At 38.0% G+C, this 26,539-nt stretch overlaps 1 protein-coding gene across 28 annotated transcripts in view; it reads right to left on the reverse strand.

The window, feature by feature from the left end:
• FAM193A (family with sequence similarity 193 member A) overlaps positions 1-26,539 on the reverse strand; it is a 95,460-nt gene that overhangs the window by 56,526 nt on the left and 12,395 nt on the right. For 18 of the 28 annotated variants that reach the window (XM_078392537.1, XM_078392535.1, XM_078392534.1 and 15 more), the window contains 2 exons: positions 24,745-24,889; positions 21,043-21,114 (listed from right to left, as the gene is read on the reverse strand). In XM_078392537.1, the coding sequence (XP_078248663.1) occupies positions 21,043-21,114; positions 24,745-24,810 (138 nt within the window). In that variant the 5' untranslated portion in view covers positions 24,811-24,889. Of the gene's footprint in view, positions 1-9,993; positions 10,145-11,702; positions 11,817-21,042; positions 21,115-24,744; positions 24,890-26,539 lie in introns of those variants that run through there. The other 10 variants (XM_078392550.1, XM_078392547.1, XM_078392543.1 and 7 more) reach the window with 2 other exon arrangements.

Raw genomic sequence — 26,539 nt, forward strand, 5'->3', positions numbered from 1 at the left:
AAGCTTATAAATGCAGCTCTGGTGTAGAATCAGTTCCAGTCATATGGAATCATCTCTTTGTGTTTGGCTCTGTTGACTGCATCTACTGCTTTTATGTGCCATCAAGCTGCTTTTGACTTATGATGACCTTACAACCTCCAATATATCCTGCCATTCATAGCCCTTCTCAGGTTGACCAAAGTAAAGGCCATGGCTTCATTTACTGAGTCAGTCCATCTAATGGTAAGCCTTTTCCTTTATAATATATAATATTAATATGAGAACTGCAGAGCTGGAAGGGACCCCATGGATCATCAGTCTTTGTAAGGGAAACACAGTGGGGAATCAAACTCCCAATCTCTGCCTCCACAGCCAGATATCTAAGCTACAGAGCTATCCAGCAGTTCACTGCTGCCTTGATACTTTAGCATCCCTAAACTAGGTGTAAATTTCATTTTGATTTCTTAGATTTTATGGAACGGGTCCTTTGTTTGTCTTTTTTTGCTTTTCTCTTCTATTTCTTTAATTTTTGTTTTGCTTTTCATCTGTTGTTAATTTTAAGAATTTCATCAGTCTCCCACTGCAGGTTTTCCTTTCTTTTAACTACAGCAATGGCCTTTCTCCCTTCTTCCTTGATATATTATCTGGTACCAATCCAAAGGTCTTCTGGTTCATGATTATTTGAGATTGGAAATGCAAATATTTTCCTTATGTGGACTGTAAATTCAGCAGAAATGCTACTTAAACGATATTTTAACACTATGGTTGTGTTAAGAGTTTTTTAATAGCTTTACTCCGATTGTTGATATTAACAGTTCATGGTTTGTACCACTGTCTATTCCTGGTCCGGTTCTTGCAAAGATAACAGTGCTTCCCCATTTCTGTTTCTGGTTACACTGTCTATTTGATATGTGCATTGGGCATCTGGTGGCATCTATGTGTAAAATTGTCTCTTAGGTTGCCTGAAGCATGTGTTTGCAATAACCGGATCGTTAGCTTCATATAATTCTATGAGTTGATCTACTTCATTTCTAACTATTAGAACAAACTGCAGAACTAAGTCTGGTTCCGCTTTTTCCCCAACTTTAGTGTCCCAGTCACCTATCATTACCAGAACATCTTGTTTTGGTATATAAACAATCCTAAGGACTTCTAGGGTTTTGCTTCTTCTCCCCAGCACTGGTAGTTAGAACACAGATTTGAATGACAGTCACTTCAACATAGCTTTCCGTGAAGTCTGACTGACATTATTCAATTAGAGTATGACTATAGTTCTTAACTGCTTATACAGTGGTGCCTTGCAAGACGAATTTGATTCATTCCACGGTTAATGCTGTCTTGCAAAACACATTTTCCCATAGGAATGCATTGAAAACTAATTAATGTGTTCCTATGGGCAAAAAAAGTCAGAACAAAGTCAAATTTGGTTTACAAAGGGTTTATTAAGTGCTCTTTAAAGCCATACATATTGTGCAGATGATTTAAAAAATTTCAATTAAAAAAACTTTAACTTTTTAAACATCATAGAAAAACATTTAAAAATCAGCAAACATGAGGCAGGAACAAAAAAAAAAAAAACGGAAAACATTCATCTTGCGAAGCACGGCCATAGGAACATTTGTCTTGCGAGTCATCAACCACCACCACCACCCCCATTGCCAAAACCATTTGTCCTGCGAGTTTTTTGTCCTGCAAGGCATTTGTCTTGCGAGGCACCACTGTACTATGTCTTTATTCCCTAATAGAGCTACATTGTTTTTGATTAGATGTTTATTTCCAGAGTAAAACACTTAATAATTATCTGACTGGATATGTTCTATTCTAGTCCACTTTAGTTCACAAACACCAAACACTATGATCTTTAAACATTCCATGCTTTTTTTTATAGTTTTGATCAATGTTTCCTCGAAGCCGTGTGCACATGCTGGCGTGCATGACTCCACCTCCCTCCGTGCAAGCTCTCTTCCTCCTCCACACAGTGATCACATTCAATTCCTTTGGTTAGTAACCATTCACAAATGACCAAAGAGTAATTTGGCTTTGGCATATGTAACCCTCTGCTTTGTTCATGAACATTAAGACTATTGTAACTGCCATTTGAACTCTAGCTAACAGAGACCCTGTATACTGACCTCTAGATTATCTGTGCCAAAATAATTGTCTTCAGAATGCCTTGGAACATCCTGAAGTATTGTGAATTAATCATGGGGTCATTGTTCTTCTACTGTTTGTTAAAGATCCACTGTTAAGCTATCTTCAATGTTTGCTGTCATGGTTGGGATTATTAAGGTTAAAACTTGAACTGAGGATGGGATATGTAGTTGTGGAAAGTTATAGAAAGAATCCATATTGGTTCTATGTTAGCATGATTTTGTACCATGGGAATGTTTTCTCCAAGAGGTGATGGGAAAGTTGCATGTAAACAGACATGTTATGAGACAATAAGGAGTCAAGACACAACACCATTCTCTGGATCTAGACCCGAGACGAGAAGATGGAAAACAACACCTATACTTCTCATGGGAAAAGGAGGCGTGATGGGAATAGACTGTGCTTTATGCCCATTGGTCAACATCTCAAAGAGACGAAGAAGGGTGGTGCCAAGAAGAAAGAAAATGGAGGATGGTGCCAGATGGTAAGAGCTGGAAGAGATTGGAGGGCTTAGAGAGCTTCCAGACTCAGATGCCAGATTCTAGTTTCTAGAGAGCCATTTTGTATGCTTTATGCTAAGATGTAGTATAGAGAGAGTGTTTGAGGAGGGGGGCTAACCCTTGCCTACCCTTAAATAAGCTTTTTAGAATTTTATTTGATTTTTGCTAGTTGAATTTTGTTTAGATTCTAACTGCAATATCTTATGGAAATTTAATTTATGCTTTGCTTATGCAACAACTGAATATCTCTAAATACTTTATTTTTCTAATGAAAAATTATTCTTAAAATCCTTAAGATTGGTCTCTTGAACAGCAATTCTGCTGAGCCTGTTTCTAGAAGAATAGTTGGGCCACAGAATGCTACAGAGTCCTTTTGCCTGAGCTTTGTTTGTCCTGGCAGACTCCAAAGCTCATGATTTTACTCTTTATTTTTCTTTCTTATCTTACTTAGTACAAGTAAGGATTTTCTTTAGAACAGACTTGTGGAAAGGGGTTTGTGTTACGTCCTGGCTGAGTCAGCGGGACTCTGCTCAGCTAATTAGGAGTACACTTACACCTGGACCCTCTCTGTTCGGGAAGCGAGCAATCCTTCAGGGGACCTCGGTTCTGACATTTGCATCTTTGGAATTTCTATTTATTTGATTTGATTTGATTTGACTTTTATATCACCCATCTGGCTGCCAAGGCCACTATTTATATTAAATAAATATAACATCAAACAACAATTTAAAACAATAAACATAATAATTATAAAATCAAAATTAAACATATACACCAACAAATTTAACTGAAAATAATTAAAATAAAATGGAGGCAAGGCGGCAGGGCTTATGACATAAATGTTAAAACAACCACTGTATTAGGATGTTATAAAGTCCAGAAAGGCCTGTCTAAAGAACATGTTTTTATTCCCCAGCATTCCCAAGTATCCCAGAAAAGTATCCAAGAACAAGTCAGTAATATCTAAATAATTATGCCAAATAATACTGGTTAGTCTTTAAGATGCCATTGGAATCACCACTAGTCTGTTTCAAAATGTGTAACACACACAAAGCAAAGTAAAACATAAACGGCAACAAAAAGTATTGAAATAAATCTTCAGTTTTAAAAGCTGCCACAATGCTTTTTTTGCTGATGTTACAAAAGAATCTGGTTTTGATCGCTTTACATATCTGAAATAAGCAGCAATTAGCTTTTCAGAAAAAAAAATAGACTGAAAAGATGGCTTGGCATGCCGTTTATTTCACTCTCTTTCATTCCTGTTTAGAACAGCACATTCACATCTCCGTCTGAACAGCATCTTTTGTCTTCAGGAAGGGGAATAAGGATAAAGGAGAACTATCTATTGGGGCTATAGGCCATTCCTCACTTACAGTTCCTTCAGCTCATTCAGCTGCAAGAAGATAATGCATAACAGATTTAGATGCATTCTGTAACTAATCTAGACTACAGTGGTGCCTCGACTTATGAACTTAATTGGTTCAGGAAGATGGGCGTAAGTCGAAATGGTCGTTAAGTCGAAGCACCGTTTCCCATTGAAATGCACTGAAATGCAATTAATCCGTTCCTGTCGAAGAAAAAAAATCACACACACACACATACAAAATCACTGCAAGACCCATCGGAAACGTGATTAATCCCTTCCGGCCGAAAGGGGGGGGGAAGAAAAGCAAATGAAGCATGCAAGACAGATCGGAAATGGGGAAAGGGCAATGCAAAAAGCAAATGAAGTATGCGAGACAGATTGGAAATGGGGAAAGAGCAATGCAAAAAGCAAACGAAGCATGCAAGATAGATCGGAAATGGGGAACGAGCAATGCAAAAAGCAAACGAAGCATGCAAGACAAATCGGAAATGGGGGGGAAAGCAAAGCACCAACAAACAAACAAACCCCCAAGATCCATCAGAAATTGGAGAAAAATACTCCAAAAAGCAACCCCCCCAAGTCCCATTGGAAATGGGGGGACCAAAAAACAACCAAACCCCCCAAGACCCATCGGAAATGGGGGGAAACCAACCAACAAACCACCCAAGACCCATCACAGCACAGAAACATAACCCCCCCAGCCCAAAACCACGCTGCAAAAACACCCAGAACAGTTTTTAAAAAGCAAAAAATAGCACCTTACCAGGCAGCCTTCTCCAATCACACACTCTTTAACTGCTGGGGTGAAAGAGCTACAAAGAAGCAGCCTTGTCACCACCTACAGTTAGAAATTTTAATTTCCCGCCTTTTCCCCCTGGTTTTTCTGTTCGTAAGTGGAAGCTCCGGTCGCAAGTAGAAGCAAAATTTTGCAGCCAGAGTTGGTCGTAAGTAGGGACGTTCGTAAGTCGAGGCACCACTGTACTTTGTTTCCATATCTATATAGGGAACACTATTTCAGAATTCAGCCACTGTACCAAGAACTCATATACCTGCTCAGCTTCATAAAGTCTCTTCCAACCTGGTAACCTTCATATGCTTTCCATTGCTACTCCCATCACCCCTAAACACTGGGGAGGGCATCAAGTTGGGGAGGGTGGTTCTGTGACACAGGCCATGATCAACCAGAACAACTATTTTGCATTCTATGTAGGACAAACTAGAGGATCTCTACTGAAGGTAATACACATACACGCAAATCTGATTTCAGAAATGGCAATGTACAGAAACCAGATATAATTTCACATTATCAAGACACAGTGAAACTGGTCTGAATGTAGTTATCCGGGGAGGGGGATTACAAGGGGGGAGGGGTCGCACATGATTTGGGTTTGATAGACTATTTGGCAGGGTGGATTTGGTTTAAATCATGATTTAAATTTTTAAAAATGGACTTTTCATGATATAAATAAAAATGTTTTTTAAACAATTAAATTATGATTTAAATCAATTTGATCTTTAAAAAATAATTGGCAGATCCAGAAAAAGGTAACTCCTCAACATAGTCTCTGGATGTTCCTAGTATTTGCTCAGGTGTGCTGGGAGATGTTTTGAGTAGCTCATAGGGTAGAAAAGAAAGGAGAATGCTTGCTGCATATGTTGTATAGAGGAAATATATATCCTTGTACTTGATCAGCTATGGGCCTTCTTTCATCAGCCCAACTAACCGACTGGATGCTAGCCTAAGAATCTTGTGGTGCTGCAAGTTCAGTGCTGATAATTTGGGTCTGAATAAGGATAATGGCTTCCCGAAGATTACAGATGTTAATTAACTATGAGATGTTGGGTTGCTAGTATTATCACCTCTCAGTGCTTTTGTAAAAGACCCCTTTAATAGTCATGATCCATTTTTCTGTAATAGCAATTTAGAGGTGACAAGGACTCTTTATCATAGGTAAAAAGATTAATCCATATACACTACTGTGATGGATAGCCTTCTCAAAGTATAAGAGATACAGTTCAACTCTCAACAGGATTGTCATTGCTATTCTACTTAAATATACGGAGGCTTTGAAAAATGATTTATCACACCCAAATGAGTCTCCAGAGCTCTTCAATGTTCTTTATTCCCTTGCACTTCTTTTTTCAAACAGTTTACCTTGAAAGCGCAACTGAAAAAAGCTGCACTTCTCATTTCCGATTATGCAACCATAATATTCCAGCTTTCTGCACTTCTATGTTTTATAACTTCTTGGTTTCCCTATAGTCTCCTTAGTACCTTTTCATTGATGATCCTCTCAATCCAAGAAATTCTTAGCATCCTATAATAAACTTATGTTTCAAATGCTTCTACCTTTTTACAGTAGACTGTTGTAAGGTCCACAACTGAACCTTACACAGAACCATAATGAGTAGTATGATTTTATCTGCATTTTCAAATTCAGTTTGTATACTAATTGATGCATATTGCTGTCTTCAGCTTAATAAAGTTACTTTGCATCGCCATTCTGATTTTTATTGTATGGCTGATTCTGCTCATACAGTGGTACCTCGCTAAACGACGAATCCGCATGATGACTTTTTGCGATCGCTATAGCGATTCGCAAAACAGCCATTCCATTGGGGGATTTTCGCTGGATGCTGATTAGGTCTGTGCTTTGCGAACCGTTTGTTCGCAAGACAATGATTTTTTCGGCTTCGCAAAATGGCTGCCCTGTGTTTTCTGGACCCATGCTTCGCAGGGCAGCCATTTTTACAGCTGATCGGCGCTCGCAAAATGGCTTCCCTATGGGCGGTCTTCGCTGGACAACGAGGTATTTTCCCCATTGGAACGCATTAAACCGGGTTTCAATGCATTCCAATAGGGAAAGGGTTTTCGCATGACAACGATTTCGCTAAACAGCAATTTTCACAGGACGCATTATCGTCATCATGCGGGATGCCACTGTATTCTAAAGCAGCGTTTCCTAACCTGGGGTTGTGATCGATCCTAAGGGGGTTGCAAAGTGTTTTCTGAGGTGGTCACAGGTCACCTTGTATGTGTTGTAGTCCTTGTTATATAATTTCTTCATTGACCTTTCGGAGAGGGATAATGAAGTATGTGTGTGTGTGTATTAGAAACAGACCCTCTGGGGGAGAAAGAAGCCACTACATTCCGAAAAGGAATGACTTTACCCATTAAAAACACATTTTTATGCAGTCATGGCAGGGGGTGTTCACAGGTTACTTGACTTATAAAAGGGAGTTGTGAACCCCAACAAGAGTTGGGAAGCACTGTTCTAAAGTTACTCTCTGACTACAAATTGAAAAAGCAGGAGCAAGAGTTTATATTCTTGTTGTAGTCTTTTTTGTATTTTTACATCCTCTATCAACTGATCTTCAGCTTTCAGTGCAATTTCTGTTACCTCTGTAAGCTACCAATTATATGAGTATCTATTGAGTTAAGGCCTTAGTTCACCAACAATTCCATCAACCTGTCATTTTGGACCATGTCAAAGTCTCTCTCATAGCCAATAAACCAAGCATACCTATCCAAGTTCATATCACAATATATTTTCCCAAATGCAAATATACAAGCCAGTGTTTCTCTGGTTCCAGATCCTTCTGTGAATTCAAATTGCACCCATCCTGCCTTATCTCTGCATTTCTTTTAAATTTTACCATATACTGTTTTCTGAAAAAGCCTTGGGCAAAGGTTTATTAAGCTCATTGTTCTGTAGTCCCTCAGGAAATAGAAAAGCAAAAGTTATAGGAGAAAATTGTCATAAATAGCTGTACAATTGGCCTCTGAACTGCTCTTAAATTAGCATTGTTAATATCATCATTTGCTGGTGACTTCTGCATCTCCTTCTCTACCTTTAAAGGTAAAGGTAAAGGTTCCCCTTGACAATTTTTGTCCAGTCGTGTTCGACTCTAGGGGGCGGTGCCCATCCCCGTTTCCAAGCCATAGAGCCAGCGTTTTGTCCGAAGACAATCTTCCGTGGTCACATGGCCAGTGCGACTTAGACACGGAACGCTGTTACCTTCCCACCGAAGTGGTCCCTATTGATCTACTTGCATTTATATGCTTTCGAACCGCTAGGTTGGCGGGAGCTGGGACAAGCGACGGGCGCTCACTCTGTCCCGTGGATTCGATCTTACGACTGCTTGGTCTTCTGACCCTGCAGCACAGGCTTTTGCGGTTTAGCCCACAGCACCACCACGTCTCTACCTTTAGCATGGATATAAAACTGTGACAATTCAGGGAGCATTTTATACATCTGATGAAGTGGTCTAAAGTCTATGAGAGCTCAAGCCAAATAAAATTGGCTAACACAACAATTTATCCATTCAAACATGCTGTAATTCTATTTTGGGCTGTGGCTCTGCAACCGCTGGCACATACTCTCATATGGGAAATCTTATTTCTCCTTGCCAAAAAAAAATCACAGGGATTACTTCCCCTTCTCTCACATGACAGTATTTCTTGACTATACACTTCTAGATTGGAAAGGACACCATTGCTTAATGAAACATTTCAGATGATGATTAAAAGCTTTTAAAATTGTTTCTCACAGTTCAAAAGTAGCCACAGAAGTTAAACCCAACAAAAATATACAACCAAAGACTCAAAAGCAGTTTCACCCTCACATTCCCAAATGAAGGCTTTTAAAACATCTACTGTAGTTAGTTACAATCAGTAAAAGGTGCAAACTCCTGGGTGATGGCTGCATCCGGCAAACACAAAACAGAGCAAAGATTATCACCGAAATGAGCCATAGGCTAAAGACATTGCAACATTTCAACTAGTTTGATGTATTCCTCATCCACAGTCCCTTCCTGCCCAAAGCATTGCAGACATATCACTGTGAAAGTGGAGCAGAGATGGGCAGGCACTCACTTCTTGGCCGAGCATCTTCTCCTACCTGGAACTGGAACTCCACATTCCAGACCATCTAGCGGGAAACCACCACTTTACTCAGTGTGTCATTTTCACGGAAATGAAAGTCCATGGGTTGCAATACTAGTCTTTTCCAGGTCAGCTAGAAAGACTGCTCTAGCTGACCTGGATTTCAGCAAAAATAACAAGGAGAGACAGCTAAAGATACAGAAACAGGACTAGATTAAGACTATGATAAAGATTCAGAACCTGAAACTTAGAATGACATTTAGGAGCCAGTGTCCAAAACAGAGTAAGAATCTGATGAGTTTTGTCTGCCCAACAATTTGAAACAGATGGGCTTTTGCCCATGTGTCACAAGCTTACTATGAAGCAACTCTGCAGTGGCAGCAACTCTGTGGAACCAGCTCTTGGAAGAACGACGCCTGGCCTCCCCCCTGATAATGTTTAGAAGGCAGCTTAAAATGCTGCTTTTCAGGGAGGCCTTCCACGTTGACCCTGATTAATTGTCCTGCTTTCACAGAGATAATTTGCCTTTTGTGCCACTTGTTTTTAAATCTTTTAAAGGTTTTTATTTCTTTTCACTGTTTATTTATAATTTATTATTATATATCTATTATGCTGTAAACCACCTAGAGTAGTGCTCTACACTAATAGGCTCATATTTAAAAAAAAAAAAATAAATAAAAAGCACATAAAGAAGAACATCTGTGTTCAGCTGGAATTAATGTCCTAGTAAGAATGGTGGTGGTGGTGGTGGTGGTGGTGGTGGTAGTAGTAGTAGTAGCAGTGATGATGATGATGATGATGAGAAAGGCTGAAGGCAGCAAGAAAAGAGGAAGACCAAATACAAGATGGACTGACTCCCTAAAGGAACCCACAGGCTTACGTGGGCAAGAGCTGAGCAGGGCAGTTGAGGACAGGACATTTTGGAGATGACTGATAAGGTCACTATAAGTCAGAGGCAACCTGATGGCACATACCAACAACAAGAATGCTCAGCATTAATAACATAAGGCACTCTAAAGAATATTTAATTTATAATCAAAGTATACATGGCTGGAAGCACGCTCATTTCATGTAGAAATCTGTCATAATACGTAACTTATAATATTCCATACCGTATAAGTGTGGAATCTCTCTGGCAGATGGCTCAGTGAGTAATCAGAGAACTTAATATTTGTGTCTGGTATCTGTGTTGCTTTGTCCTGCTTCCTGCTATTAAAGTAACATACTCTTGAACAGGATCCATGTATAACACACTTTCCTCGTCTACAGAAAAAAAAGAGGAGCAAGCTTTTTGTGTGTATTTTTTTTCCTCTTTCTCTCTTCATTTCCAGGTTAGAGACACAAGCAATATGTCCAGAACTTCAACAGAAGGACACAACTTTGTATATCAATGCTAATGGCATGACTGTACAGTACTGAATGATGCAGGGTTTGCAAGTCACAAAAGCTGCACGACATCACTTACAGATGAAGTCTGATTGGAAGGAGATATAAAAAACATTTCAAACCTGGTGACCAGAGGTCAACCACTAGATTACTGAACAACAAAGACATTCTACAAGCAAGGCATCCTCACACTCAAATGTCCGGTGGGTGATATTTTGAATGTAAAGAATGCTAAAATAATTAAGGGGGTGAAATGAAAAGCAATCCTGAAAACACACATTGTGCTCAAAAAATGAGGCTTGAACAGTGGTGTATTGTAGGTCACAATGCAGGACAATCAGCTATCTCTCCATATGAATCCATTCACTTAATAATACCTGTCTTAGCAGGAGCCATTAGGCCAATCTGCCAAACTTGGAAATTGCAGACATATCAGATAGGAGTACCTTACTAAGACATTTACATGCATAATAGATTCCTGACTTGGTAGTCTGCAGTTAGTACATGGCTATATCAGAAAACTGCAGGAAAAGGAAGGGCAATATACAAAATAAGTTAATCACTGTCTTAGTAGACCTCTTTCCTAGCAAACTGTCACATTAGCATGAGATTATAAACACCAATAGGCAGAGCAAAACTACTGAGAAAACTATAAATACACACAGAAGTGAGACAATCAGCAAGCATGGACTGGTTAATGGCAATTTACCATAGAAAGTTATGACAAGATTTTTTTCAAAGTTCCTACAGAACTTTCTGTTTATGTCTAAAGGTACATGGCTGAAACCAGTAGCTGTAGAAAATAGCATATGAATATGAAGTCTGAAATATTTTGCAGTGACCACCTAATCAAGTACAATTTTCACATAAAAGGTCTTTCACTTGTCTTAAGGTACATGGTTGAAGTGCTCCGAGACAGCATATTAGAGTCCTTGCTAAGTTCAGTATGATTAAAATAACAAGGAAGCTTTCCAGCCCACCTGTGTATAGATGTGTCATGCATTCCAAGTTTGCTTTAAAGCAAAAGGAAGCACAAGACTATTAAAATGCTCTTTCACCTATCTTCCGGAGATACCGAACCAAATGAATTATTTTGATAATAGAAACTCATTTCTCCAGCAATAGTAATAACAAATTCATAACACATCAATTGCAGCTACATGCAATCAGACCTGTTATAGTCGCACATTCACGACAACTTTGCAACTACAAAACATACAAGAAACACAAGCCCAAGGATTTTATATGCTTGCAGAATTTCACACCCAAGTAACTTCAGAGCACACTCTACACCATGTACTGAATCTGTAGTGCTGTTTGTAGGATCAATGGAACAATTTTATTTCAAGGCTGAAGTTCAACCAAGCTACGTCAAATCTTTCAGTCTAAAATTGTGCATTCTGAAAAGTGCATCTGAAGAGTGCAGACCCCATACCTGATGTGGTCTTCAGAGAACTGGCAGCTTTTCTTGATACATCAAATGTACTGAGTGAACATTCTTCAGTGCTGCAGGAGATTCTGGTGGGATATGAAGAGTTCTGCAAGGCAACTGAAGAAGGTGTTCAGTTGGAGATATAGGGTAGTACTGTCCGGCTTACATAAATTTCTTACATATCTTCAATGAATTTTCAAGGAGCACCATGAGACTTGAGCATATATGTCTAGTGATTTATGAGATTTTCAAATTTATTTTCACATTAGAAAAACTGTGCAAAAGAGTGTTTTTGAGATCTGAACTACACGCACCATCAAAAGCTGAATTCCGTTACAGCATCTTTACAATGTAACAGACATAAGAACTCAGGCCTGTTGATTTCTCTCCAGTAGAACTAATGCTGATGCTGTGAGAAGGCTGACTTTACAGCATTTGCTAACTCTACTACAACTAGATGAGGGTAGGTTCATGCCATGTCATTAGAAACTGCCTGTATCTGTATCTAACTAGCTCAGGCTTTTTATTTTCAATGACAGTTGTCAACGTCAAAGAACATAGAGATGATGAAGGGAAGAGACTGACTGCACCAAAGAACACCTGACTAATATGTCTGATGAAGTGGATTAATCCACAAATGTCTACATTAGAATGTTAAAGTTAGTATTTAAGATGCTACCACAACTTTGTGTTTTGTTTTTTATTTTGTTTTGATTTTATCTGTCTCTGGTGGCAGTCTGCACAAGGAACCTCTTGTTCATATCAGTTTTGAAAAGAATGCAAAATTTGCAACCAATCTTTCTCTCTGAATGATGATGAAAATGGTGAGAACTGTCAGGGGAGTAAGTAACTATTAAGAAACAAATCTGAGGAAGTATATTTTAACCCATAGAAATATGTGCTAACAAATAAAATAAATTTGTTGGATTTAAAGGTGCCATAAGACTCTTTACTATCATTCTCACTAATACTGCACTGCAAGTAATATGTAGCCAAAACACCAACCTGGAAAAGTGAGATTACTAGCAAGCTCAGTGGAGCAAAGCACCACAACCACCACCACCCAAAAAAGGGAGAAATTTATTAAAGGAATAGCCTCACCACCTATGGAGTGATGACTAAGAGGAAGAGCAATGGAACAGAGCAGCTGGAACCTTCAGCCTTCCACAGATGAACATTTTATGGCCGGTCCTACTGTGTATACTAATAGCATACACAATTTATAGTTTCAGTGCTATAAATATGGGACCTTACACAGTCAATGTAGTGCTATTCATAGACAAGATGATAATGTACAAGATGAAATTTAACCATGGGTGTAGAAGTACCCTAAATTTTGCAAAATTATGAAATCCATGCAAATGTTTAGATTGCTGGTAGAAGAAAGAAATCCTGAAGTCAAAAAGGAGTTTGAATGAAACAGAGAACTTAAAATTATGAAGAGGTGAAATTGCAACAGCTTGTTGTACATTCCACCTGCTTCAGTAGTTGTATAATATAACCTACTATACCACAGAAAAAGGTATAGCTTTATTTCAAAATGTATGAATACTATCTAAATTCAAATAAAACTGAAGTGGATAATTAACTTGTGTTTAATTTGAAAGAAAAAAATGACATAGCATGAATGCTCATTCTTATTAACTCTTACTTCCTACTGAGTGTTTCATAAACAAAAATGACAAGTCAGTTCTATTAAGGCACTTAGAAAGTCATGTAAAATTGATTCAACAATTACTGTAGTTTGTGTCATTTTGTTGGAGAACTCTAAGTCACATTAGGCAACTATTTTTGAATTTCTTATGAAAGCTGTGAATCTCTTATGAAAGTTGCAATATATCAACTGAATAAACTGATGCTGAACAAGGCAAAGCTACTTCACCATCTATCAAAGTGTAGGCATGAGATGAATGATGTACCATGGAGTATTAGGGATTTCTATTAACAAGTCCAGATAAAATTCATAAAAGATCGCGTAGCTTTTCGAAGATAGCATGGAATGTTCATTTCAGTCAATGGCTTCTTCTGGGGATGAGTGATAGCAGGATGACACCATTATACCCCAAGACAGCTCATGTTTCACATAGAAATTTAGATGCATCAATGAGAACTAAAGTATTGCTGCAAATAACAGACTGGTTTGTGAAATGGGAAGTCCCTGATTGGAATTTGCACTGAACTCACTAGGTGGCTTTATATAAACCACTCTCTAGTCTCATCTCTATACCCACACCCCAACTTACAGTAAAAAGAGAAGAATACTGAACTTTCTAACAGCAAATGTGAACAGATTATATTACATACATCATGTGTGAAAGTGATAAAATTATTTAATGAAAAAAATTATTATAGGAGATGAAGAGGAAAATTCCTAAAGGGATGAAAGTGATGTTGGAAAATACATTCCACTGTACTGCAACAACATATCTCACTAAACAGTTGGATTTCTTATCATTCCAGCCTCTCTTTCAATTACTAGATGTCATTATTCTACCTCATTTTGTCACATCCAAAGCTGAAGCCATCCCTGGAAGAAATGAAAAGGGCTTTAAAAATGTCCTGTCACTGGCTACAAAGAGATAGAAAAAGATATACGCCTGAAATGAGACTTAAATTGGCACTACATATGGCAAAAACAACAAAAATATAAAAGCTATCATTGACAGTGAATCCAAAAACACCCAGAGACACTTAAAGTAAATGTGGCACTACCTTTGTATTGTTTTTTAAAAACACTAGTGTTTCATGAAAGTGACACAATGGCTGAAATTCAGTAGAAAGTTGAAATTAAAAGGAGCCCATTGAATCAATGGAATTTACAGAAGAGTTGAATCACCAAAACCCAACTGATTCAATGGCCTTAATCTAGTTGTGACTTACTACAGGATTTAAACTAATAAAAGTTAACAGGCATGACAAATGCACAAATAGAAATTGCATTCTTCAATATTCTTCATTATTCTAGTTTCTAATTCTAAGCCATCTGTCGGGAGTGCTTTGATGGAGTTCCTGCATGGCAGGGGTTGGACCTGATGGCCCCTGTGGTCTCTTCCAACTCTGTGATTCTATGATTCTAAGTATATTTCAACAGAATTTGCTCCTTAGCCAATTACTATAAATAGGAAGAGCTGCAGTATAGCATCCAGAGGGGTTTTTTTTTTAGCTCTATGGATAAAAAGGGGGATACCTCAGCAAAGTATATGTAAGAATCTTATCATGAAAACTCAACTTGTAAGATTCCCAGGTTAAGGTGTCATTTTAATTTCTGGAGTGAAAGTAGCCAGAAAAGCTACAGTTGATTGTTTGGTCCCATTTCCCTGAAACTGGGCTAGTGCATTATGTTCTTTCAAATTTCATCATGGGGGGGTAGGAAAAAGCAATGCATTACATAATGATAAGAACCATGTATTTGGTATTTGTTTGCTTTTTACTTTGATTTGTTGTGGGAAAGGACAGTCTGTCTCCCCTCTCCCAAACAGTTATACCCCACAGGGGGAAGGGAAAAAAAGGGGAGGAAATCCCTGCAATCACTTCTACTGAATGCAGATACTGGCAGCCCCCCTCCACACCTTATATTCCAAGGCAGTTCTGTTATTTCATAGGCAAAATAAGATGAGAAGATGTAAAAGATAGTGTTTGTACTGAACATGTTCTCAGCAGGGAAGTCCTGGAGATTGCACAGGAGTAATGTGAAAATTATTGTGATTTACTGTACTCTGTTTGAATTAGTAATAAGATATCAATTGCAAAACTCAGTACAAAGATTTACAAATGGCTGCACAATGAAATTAAACATAAGACCTAGTGTGGATTCCTCCACCATCCAGCTTCCTATTGGTCTGAATAACAGCATATTCTGCCCTCACTGAGACCTTTCCTCTTAGAGTTGACACTGAAGGGGAAGGGGAGGGCAATGATATGGATGAGAGAAATCCTTGCAGTAATGGTAACAGTAAATACAGTATATGGCATGTTGAAATGAACTTGTGAAATGTGCAAGATCTTTACATCACAGGTAAAATTATTTCCCCTTTTCATTACAGAGAATCCAGACTCTCCTGTCCTATTGTCATGAAACATATACAACAACTAAGTGACTAAATGAACTGGGATGGTCAACAAGGATACCTTAAAAAGTCCACAACGCCCAGAACAATCTGCATGTTACACGGTAAAGTATTTACTGCATCTATTTCCTCTACTGACTTAGGAAACATTTCCATACAAAATGGTATAGAATACAAATAAGCATTTCTGGGTAGACCACACTTAACCCTAACCTTACATAAGACACTGGAAAGATGTGTGATTGAAGGAGGATTCTCAGTCTAAAGATTTCATACTCAGACATACGTCCACACAAAAGAGCATGTGCTTCAACCATGTACCATTTTGATGCAAAAGAAAAGGTACTGGAATAGAACAATAATCTAGTTGAGGCTTGATGAAATATTACTAGACCATTTCTATAGAAAACATTGCATGTTTGATGTATGTGTCAAGTATTCTTTTGAGGGTTCCATAGCTTTTATGGCTACAAAATTGTTTCATGAAATTCACATTTCTTATTCTAGATGTGGGCAAATGGCGCCTCTCCACATCCATCTGAAAGTCCCATAATCCCTCACTACTGGTTATGTTGGCCTTAGGATAATGGGAGTGGCAAGTCAAAAACACCTTCAAGGTCACAGATGTTTACCCCACTCTGAACTGAATAACACTCAAAATTATTACTTTTAAAAACGGGTTGGAAATAGATGCATTTTTAGATGGACAAAACTTTCCAGTGGGCCTTAAAACCTATGATGTACCTTCACCTTTCAATTCTCAGGAAAGCACTATGATTGTGCCTTGCAAGAGATGGGTTGGGGCTGGTCCAGAAAGCTGGGAATTAACATTACAATAGATAAGCAGGACAGCCTAAGAGAAAACTCTTAAGCAAGGTATTGACAGCATCAGACCAAGTGTGTGTGTGTGTATATATATATGTTTGTTCAGTAAGGTCAGTTGATGGATTCTTGTAGTTCTTAAGTCCTATTCTAGACCTAAAATCAGGGCAGCATAAACTATTGAGAATAAATTCTACATATTAAAAGTTTAGGTTGTAGAACTGCATATATAGAAAACACAGTCTTTATTTCTGACTATCAGATTCTTTCCAAATAATACAATATTCTTGCAAATAATAAAAATAGTCTTGCAATTAATTATCAAACTGTAAAAAGGAACTGCATTACAATGAAGACTGCATCTTTCTGCAAATACTGTATTAGATCACTGGTTCTTAACCTTGGGTTACTCAGGAGTTTTGGACTGCAACTCCCAGAAGCCTCCACCACCAGCTGTGCTGACTGGGGTTTCTGGGAGTTGCAGTTCAAAAGCATCTGAGTAACAAAGGTTAAGAACCACTGTATTAGATGACACCATGATCTAGTTTCAACTGTTTCCTTCAGTGCATTATAGTAAGACTCCCTTATCTTCAGGATCAGTATCCACCGATTCACTCATCGACAGTCTGAAAATACTAAAAATATTAAAAGAAAATCCCCCCAAAATATGTATTTTAATGATGAAATTACCAAAACATGACACTAGGGGGAACCAAAGACCATGCTAAGTACTGTATATCATTCGCTAAAACATTGATTTCCACAATGTCATTATCAGAACTGGTGACCAGATGAATCCAGAGACTAAGATAGGTATAGCTTTTGCTATTAAAATAACATTCTGCATTTTTCAGCATCCGCGTGGGGCCTTGGAATACCCCATGGATGCAGGGATCCTAATGTACCTAAACTTAATCTCCAGTTTGGCTCATTTTATATGGGGATTGCCACTTAATTCAGTACTTCTGCTCCAAGCCGGTACAGCAGACATGAACTTTGACTAAAGAGAAATGAATAGCCAATGTTAGTTCAAGGGAAAGTATTGGTTCCCCCTTCCTCTCTTCATGCAGGATATGAGGAAATTCCCTGGCTTTCTCTAAGAGCCTGCATGTTAATTTATAAAAAAATGTTAGGGAATTGTTTCTCATATTAAAGTAGAATGTTTGCATCACCTTTCCACTTGAGACATCTTGAGTGAGTAATCTCAGCAAAGTCAAGGAACCATTTTTCACATTTACCCAAAGGCTACACACCCAAGAGGGAAGGGTTAAAGGGGAAGCCTGTGGTCAAAGAGACAAATCTACGTATTTATTTTTTGTAAACACTGCTACAATGGATTTTTATTAAGGGTTAACACAAAAATAGGCCTTAATTGAAACCTTCTCTTATGTCCTCTAATGGCAAAACAGATTTTTAAACACAAATAAGGAGACTCAGAGGTGATGGAGGGCTCTATATATATTAATACAATTTATATATATATTACATCTTTTATATATATCAAGATGTAATATATATACACATATATATATACACACACACACACACACACATACATACATATATGTGTGTGTGTGTGTATAAATATATATAAATTGAATTAATATACAATTTATATATAAAAATTTCATGTATTTATATATATTAATTGTATATTAATACAATTATATATATATAAAACATCTATATACACACACACACACACACACACACACACATAACCACATACATGCATACACACAAACACACACACACATATATAAATTGAAAGATGTGAGGGTGCTGAGAAAGTTGCAAAAATGCCCCTAGAGAGCCACATATGGCCAATGTGACATGTTATACACCTTTCTGCATTTGTTGTTGTTGTTTAGTTGTTAAGTCATGTCTGACTCTTTGTGACCTCATGCACCAGAACATCCCAGGCCCTCCTGTCTTCCACTGTCTCCCAGAGTTTGGTTAAATTCATGTTGGTAGCTTCGATGACACTGTCCAACCATCTCATCCTCTGTCGTCCCTTTCTCCTCTTGACTTCACACTCTTTCCCAACATCAGGGTCTTTTCCAGGGAGTCTTGTCTTCTCATGAGATGGCCAAAGCTTCAGGATCTATCCTTCCAGTGAGCACTCAGGGTTGATTTCCTTCTGAATGGATAGAACTGATCCTCTTGCAGTCCAGGGGACTCTCAAGGGGCTCCTACAGCACCACAATTCAAAAGCATCAATTCTTCGGTGGTCCACCTTCTTTATGGTCCAGCTGTCAACTCCATACACTGCTACTGGAAAAACCATAACTTTGACTATGCAGACCTTTGTTGGCAAGGTGATGTCTCTGCTTTTTAAGATGCTGTCATCGCTTTCCTCCCAAGAAGCAAGTGTCTTTTAATTTTATGGCTGCTGTCATCATCTGCAGTCATCATGGAGCCCAAGAAAATAAAATCTGTCACTGCTTCCATATCTTCCCCTTCTATTTGCCAGGAGGTGTTGGGGCCAGTAGCCATGATCTTAGTTTGCACATTACTTACTCACTTTGCGCATTACTAACTATTTTTAGTTGCATTTGTTTACCAAAATGTATTTTAAAATAGCAAAAGATCCCATAAAAAGTATATTAGTTATAACAAATTTTATTAATTTTTCAAAAAAAACACATTACCATTTATTTTGAAAACTGTCAATAATTCACTCCTTATTATTCCCAAAGAGTAATATGTCACTGTTATTTTACTTCCAAGCTGTGCTTCCACCACCACCTGCATGCTACTCTTTCTAGTCATGTGACCTCCTGACTTTAATATATTCACCAGAAAGTCTCGTTCAGTAGAATGTCTCATCGTCAATTCAAACTTAGCATTTGCTTATGGATGTTGCTGCTGGTCCAGGAACTTCTTGCTCCTTTTGCTGTCACTCATTTTTGCAATACTTCAAACACATTTCAGTGTGCTTTTAATAGTTCAGGTGCTTCTTGCTAACCACATTCAAATTTCTTATAAAAATAACGCACAGTATATGTGCACATGCTAAAAACAGATGTGAGGTTGAATTGTTCATTTGTCATATCTTTTTTCCTTGATTGCTCTTTTTATATCTACTGACAACACAACCAACTATCCTGTTAAACAGATGTGCAGCCTTGGCTTTATCTCTAATCCCTCCCTCTCTTTCTTCTCACTTCTATTATTGCTACATCATGACACTTCTCAGTGTAGTACATTGCTAAACTCTACTTAGCTGTATACACCGGCTAAACTTGGTTCACACCCTACATTAAGTACTGCCAGCTTCTTCCCCTTGGCGTTCCCAAAATACATTTCAGCTCTCTCATTTTTATTTAAAACTCCAGTGCCAAAACAATTTTAATACTCATTGTTCATATGCAGAACTTCTTCACCGGCTTTCTATATTTTCCCACAAAAGCAGTGGTTCCCAACCATGAGTCCCCAGATGTTCTGTGCTAAAACTCCCAGACCCCTTCACCACTAATTGTGCAAGCCAGGATTTCTGGGAGTCCAAACCTTGGGCCCCCAAGAATATTTGGGGACCCAAGGTTTGGAAACACCGCTCTAAAGACTTCCCATTGTCCCTTTTTGACATTATTTTCTATTTTACCTCTTCAAGTTACCATTACTCCTTTAATTTTGCTATTTCTTGGTAGAAGCCAGAATTTTACAAATTCTCCTTTGTCATCCACTATGTGATGATCCATAACAAAACGGTAGATTTTTATCTTCACAGACAGAAGATCCCAGGTTCAATTCCTTTAGAGAACCTTAAATACCTTTATTTGGGTATTAGTGGAAGATTGGGTTTTAGTCCAACTGATCTGAACTATTAGCACTACTGAGATATCTGGAGAGAATCATACTAAGTTAAAGAATCTTGAGCAATGTGATTGGGCTCATAAAGCTCATTGTACTTAATTCATATACTACTTAATAAAGATGTGTAATTAGCAACTTGCCAGATAGACGCTGGGAAACAAGAATTCTATAAACTATATGTTCTCACAGATAAATAAGCAAGCTAGTGGAGGGATAGATCATTCTATTCCAGATTCCCTATTACTCCACTCATAGAAGACACTTTAGTTGCCTGCTAGCAAGCTAATAACCAGCATTTATATTCTATTTTAAATGAGGAGACTTTTCTTTCTCAGCAAATGCAGGATGATTGAAAAGATATGTAGATAATAACTTGTAGATTTTTTTTAACAAAGCAGGTATAAATTAACTTAGCAGTACAGGAATTAATACATCCTGTCAATTTTCAGTTTATTCTAAATAATAAAAAAGTGTGAAAGGAAATATTATTCCAGCATTTGTTGATTGTGTAGCACACAGAGTACGCACACTCAATTGGGAAAAAATAACAATAATGTCTGATCACTGGACAGTGTAACTTTCTTCTGATAAAACATGCTCAGGGCTGAGCTGCATGTGACTTGAGTACATAGCTTTACCTGTTCTATGAAATGCCTCTGTTTAAAAACCTCCCAGTCTTCTTTCAGAAAATGCTGCTTTGTTTTCATTGCCTAGGACAAAATACAAATTCACTGATTAAATGCTATTTAATGTTTTGATTCACAGAACAGTTATTAGTGGTCTCGTGTGTGTGACTAAGCAAAATCCAGTAGTATATTCACTCATCTTTCTTCAAGCCTATCTTGATCTTATTAGTCAGGAGTTAAGGTCTGAGGATATTCACCTCTAACATCAGGCTACAGGATTTAAGGAGGTTAGGTAAAGTGGGAAAGAAGAAAAAATTACACCGATTTTCCATTTTTGAAGTTCCTTTGTTTTTTACTAGACACCAAGCTCACCATTTCAAACACATACACATTAAGACAAAATTTTATGTAGTAACTACTACAAATGTATTCAATGGCAAAGTACTCTATACAGAAAAGTGTATTTGTGTGCATCCAGAGCCTGCTTGGCCATTTTCTCATTACACACATACATACTTTATTGCTTTGTAGACAGGCTAAATGTAAGAACATAGATTAGACCAGTCTTAAAAACAGTATTTGAAATCTAATGTAAATTCATATAAAGAAGCATAAAAATCAGCGGCCTTGCCAGGTGACCCGCGAAGAGCGGGGGGGGGGGGGGAGAGACCTAAAAGCAGAAGCCCCAGTGCTGCCAAACCCCCTTCTGGATGCACAGAGCCACATTTCAAATTTTTGTGGACCCCTTCTCTTTTGATGTGCAAGATGCTCCTCCTGTGCTTCAAATGGAGCTCATAGACCTGCAGTGCAACTCTGAATTCAAAGCAAAGTTCAGGGAGGTGAGTGGAAAAGCAGACAAGCTTGGGCAATTTTTGAAAGAATTAACCCCCAGCTTCCCTGAGCTTTCCCAAATGTTCAAGTGGACAATGTGCCTTTTTAGGAGCACAACTTGTGCGAAAAGCTCTTCTCCACCTTGAACTTCAATAAGTCCAAGTACAGGTCCAGACTGACTGATGATCATCTTCAAATCATACTGAGGGTCTCAACTGCTTCCTCCCTCAAGCCAAATGGGGCTCAGTTAGGCAAGAGGAAGCACTTCCATGTCTCTAGCAGCAAGGAGTAGGCAAGAGAATTCATGTTCTTCAATATTCCATTCATATTCAGGACAATTCATGGTTAGAAAATTAAAGGTTAAAGAACTGTTAATGCAGACATTTGAATCTGAATACAGCAGATATAGAAGACTGAAGAAACCACATATAGTTGCTCACTAGAGAATTATTATTATCATTATCATCATTATTATTAATTACTGATTTATTTATTCATTTTCTTATTAATTCTTAAATTGTTATTTATTTTTCATCTTATTTTGTGTTAAAAATAAAGAGATTTGAGAAGACTGGAATTTTTTAACAAAGCTTTTCTTGTGGAAAATCTGATGTGGCCCAGCCTCACCCAGACTCTGCCTCCAGTGGCCCCCAGGTAAATTGAGTTTGAGACCCCTGCTCTAGATTTTTCCAACCAAGATCTGCATGAAAGGAGAATACCTCAGAGTATGCTTTTATAAAAACAGACAAACCCAATGAAACCACTGTACCAGTTATCTATCTTATTTCATTAAACCTTATTCACAAACCAATTTACTAGAAAAGAAGGAAAGCAGGAAGTACATAATTGCATCAAGATGCAGCTGCAACAGTCTAATTTGACAGCAGAGTAGTAAGAATCACAACTACTTTTCCAGTCACCCATGCAGGCTTTGTAACACTTTCCCAGGGACACCTATTCTGTACCTTTTCTACTGGTCTAACACAGCAGTGTTAAAATGTTACTAGGTAGAAAGACTTTTAAAAGCATGAATTCATATCATAACCTTTTTATCTTTGTTCTGTTATTATTATTTGTTACATTTATATCCTGCCTTTTTTCCAGTTAGTTCAAGATATCACATTTAGCTTTTTTCTTCATGATCCTGTAAAGCAGATAAACTTGAGAAAGAGTAACTCAGGGAGTTTCATGACTTCCAAGTGGCAGTGTATCACATGACCCATTATACTACACAGTTATCTTTTGAGCATACCCATTCATGAGATTGTGTGATCTGTGATTTTACTATACACTGGCCCCAACCCTATTAGTTATGATCACCAGAATATTGCAATCAGCATAAATCTTGACAGCAAATTGCTTTAAGTTATGAAGTTAGTGCAGTCATTTCTTGATATGCTCGTTGCCCTACATCAAGTGTGTATACTTAATGCTTAATTTTTGTTAATTCGCTGATGAGATTAACAATGACTGAGTCATGCTGATGTAAAAGCAGAATATGATTTTTCATTGGGTGTAGACATGAGGGTTCCAGGGACCTGCGGTGCCAATATTCATATTTGTATCCCCAGTTATACGAATACGAATATCCCATGTCTAATTGGGAATTCCTTTGTGCATCACACTGAACTTTCATGCGGAAAAGGTGAAGTAAACCTATATTATTTAAAAGAAATATTTATTTATTTTTTATTTAAAAAATATAATACTTTCCTTTAGCAGAACCTACAGGATTGTTTCTGAAAACAAAACAAAATACCTAACAGGTTTTTTAAAAGTATACTAAAAAAGTATATTAGACTGATCACACCTATACAAAACAAACAGTCCATTACAGGCACAGCACTACTGATGGCAATCTGACAGTGATTTTTTTTTTAAAAAAAAAACACTATTAAATGTTCCCCACCCCACACTGCATGGCTCCCAAAGGCTTCCACATGGTAAAAGGGAGCTCTAGGGTGCTTCAGAATGTAAAAGGAGAGGGTTAGGAAGTTTTAGTTGTCATTTTGTCATGTAACATCAAGTAAGAACTGACTTTTTCAATAGGGCTTTTCAAGGGAAATCAGATATTAAAGGAGTGTTTTTATGCACTCCCCCCAAAGGTGAGCTTCCATGGCTGAGTGGAAGAGGTCTCCTGAGTTCTAGTCTACCACTCTATCCACAATGAATATCCCAGAAGTTTAATTGCTTTTTTTTGTTATTGTTTAGTCGTTTAGTCGTGTCCGACTCTCTGTGACCCCATGGACAAGAGCACGCCAGGCCCTCCTGTCTTTCACTGCCTCCTGGAGTTGGGTCAAATTCATGTTGGTAGCTTCAATGACACTGTCCAACCATCTCATCCTCTGTCATCCCCTTCTCCTCTTGCCCTCACACTTTCCTAACATAAGGGTCTTTTAATTGCTTTAAATAGAATGTTTCTGGAGCCCAATTTGAGTTATGCTGCACAAAGTTATGCCAACAGAATTTTGCTCAGTGTTGGGATACACATCAGAAAGATCAGTTCCTAGTAAGTTAATTAAGTGTTAAGAATAATTTTACTAGGTTAGCAGCTAGTTAGCAACTATATAACTAGCCACACAGAATAAGGCACTATTATTGGTGCTTTTATTACCATTTCCTAAATTTAAGTTATAGTTTCTTAGGATACACAACTACAATGGTAAGAATTCAGAAGTGGCACCATCAAATCATCCCACCTCCTGGAGTCAGCTGACTATCTCTTTTCTGCCCACAAGGCTGCCATTTGCTGAAGGCAATTTATACAAAGCAGAGATCCAAAATATATACACACAGATATACATGCATCTAAACATTTATTGTTTTTACATGTACAATATACATACTTTGCTTCAATTAACTCCTAATAAGACATCCCCTTACCTCTTCAGCAACATAATCATCTATTCTTTTCTGGCATTCAAGCCATGCTTCAGCAACTTGCCCCATGTCCTGTTCCAGCTGACAACACTGTTGAAGCAAGGTACTATATGTATCTTCACCACACAACTCATGTGTTATTCCAAGCCTAAAAAATAAGATAGCAATAGATCATTTGACTTAAAAAAATATCAAGGTATTTAATAGTGTCATTCAGTATTTTCGCATATCCAAGATGTCTACAAATCTTGTGGACAAAGTTACTACAAAGTTATCAAATAAATGAATACAAATCATAGATCCTGTTTATTAGTCAAAATCTTATGCTATGCCTCACTCGAAAATGGCATTTTCACAAAGCCAAGTGGCTTGAATGGTTAATAAAGATGTATGGGGATTAATTTAGCCTGGAATCCTTAGGAACTGGATCAACTGAAGATGTACTAAATGAAGAGGTACCATTACACAGCTCTCAAAGTTTTCAAAATAAGAAATGAAGGAGAGAAAAGAACCATGTTTCTCAGTTGGATGAAGTGTTACACAAGATCTCACCTACAGAGTGAAGATACTTTACTGATAGCTCAGTTTGGGAATTTACTATGAGAGCCTCAAGGAATCTAGGTCTGAGTTCTCTGTAGCTTCACCAGTATTTCATGTGGCTGAAGCTAAAGGAAGGGCAGTATAGCTTGGCTGGGACTTGACTCCATTTGAGATAAGCAATCATCATTCTTTATCAATAGAAACAGCTGAGAGCCTGAGACTCTGGAAGCAAAACAGATTTTGAATCATCACAGTTAGAAAAACTAGTATAGAACAATAATTGTTACTACAAATAAACTTAATTTTCATATCATGTAAAGATTTAATTTGGTCATGGTGACACATGCCTTAATTACATCTCATTTTGATTACTGCAACATGCTCTGTGTGGGGCTGCCTTTGAAGAAATATCAGCTGGTACAAAATGCAGCAGTCAGACTGCTGACTGGCACTGGTTACAAAGAGTATGCAACTCCCTTATTACAACAGCTTCACTGGCTGCCAGTTCCTTTTCAGGCCCAAATCAAAGAGCTGGTTATTACCTATAAAGCCCTATATGGCTTGGATTTAGGCAACTTGATGGATCATATCACCCCATATATGAATCTTCTCAGCTTTTAAGATATTCCTGGGAGACTCTTTTCTCGGTTCCAACAACTTCCCAAGCTTGCTAGTTGAGGACATGAGAAAGTATTCCAGTGATTGCTCCCAAGCTTTAGAATGTACTGCCCCAAGAAGCCAGGTTGGTCCTATCCATCTTGTTCTTCTTTTGTCAGGCAAAGATCTTCCTTTTCAAGCAGGCTTTTAAGCTGTAGGTTATCTAAATCAGCGATCCCCAACCTTTTTGGGGCCATGGACTGGCTGGGGAGAGCAAGCTCCATGGGTGGGTGGGGGAATCAAAACCACTATTTTTATATATATTTATATATTGCTTTTAAATCTATTGTTTTATCTGCTCTGAACTGCCTTGGGTCCCCTACAGGGCGAAAGGTGGCATACAAATAAATAAATACTAAACAAAATCAACATCAAAACCAGATTTAAAGCAATAAGGAACACAGTCTATTTAAAAGTCCCAAACAGTCACTCATTAAGGGAAAGCCTGAATGAAGTGAAAGGTCTTCGCTTGCTTGTGTAAGGACAGCAACACTGGGGACCAGCCTGGACACCTGTGGGAGGGAGTTCCAGAGTCTGGGTGCAATGAGAGAGAAGGCCCTCTCCCGTGTCCCCACTATATGCACCTTTGAAGGTGGTGGGA

This window comes from Pogona vitticeps, chromosome 4 (assembly GCF_051106095.1).
Source record: "Pogona vitticeps strain Pit_001003342236 chromosome 4, PviZW2.1, whole genome shotgun sequence".
In the NCBI taxonomy this organism is placed as follows: Eukaryota; Metazoa; Chordata; class Lepidosauria; order Squamata; family Agamidae; genus Pogona; species Pogona vitticeps.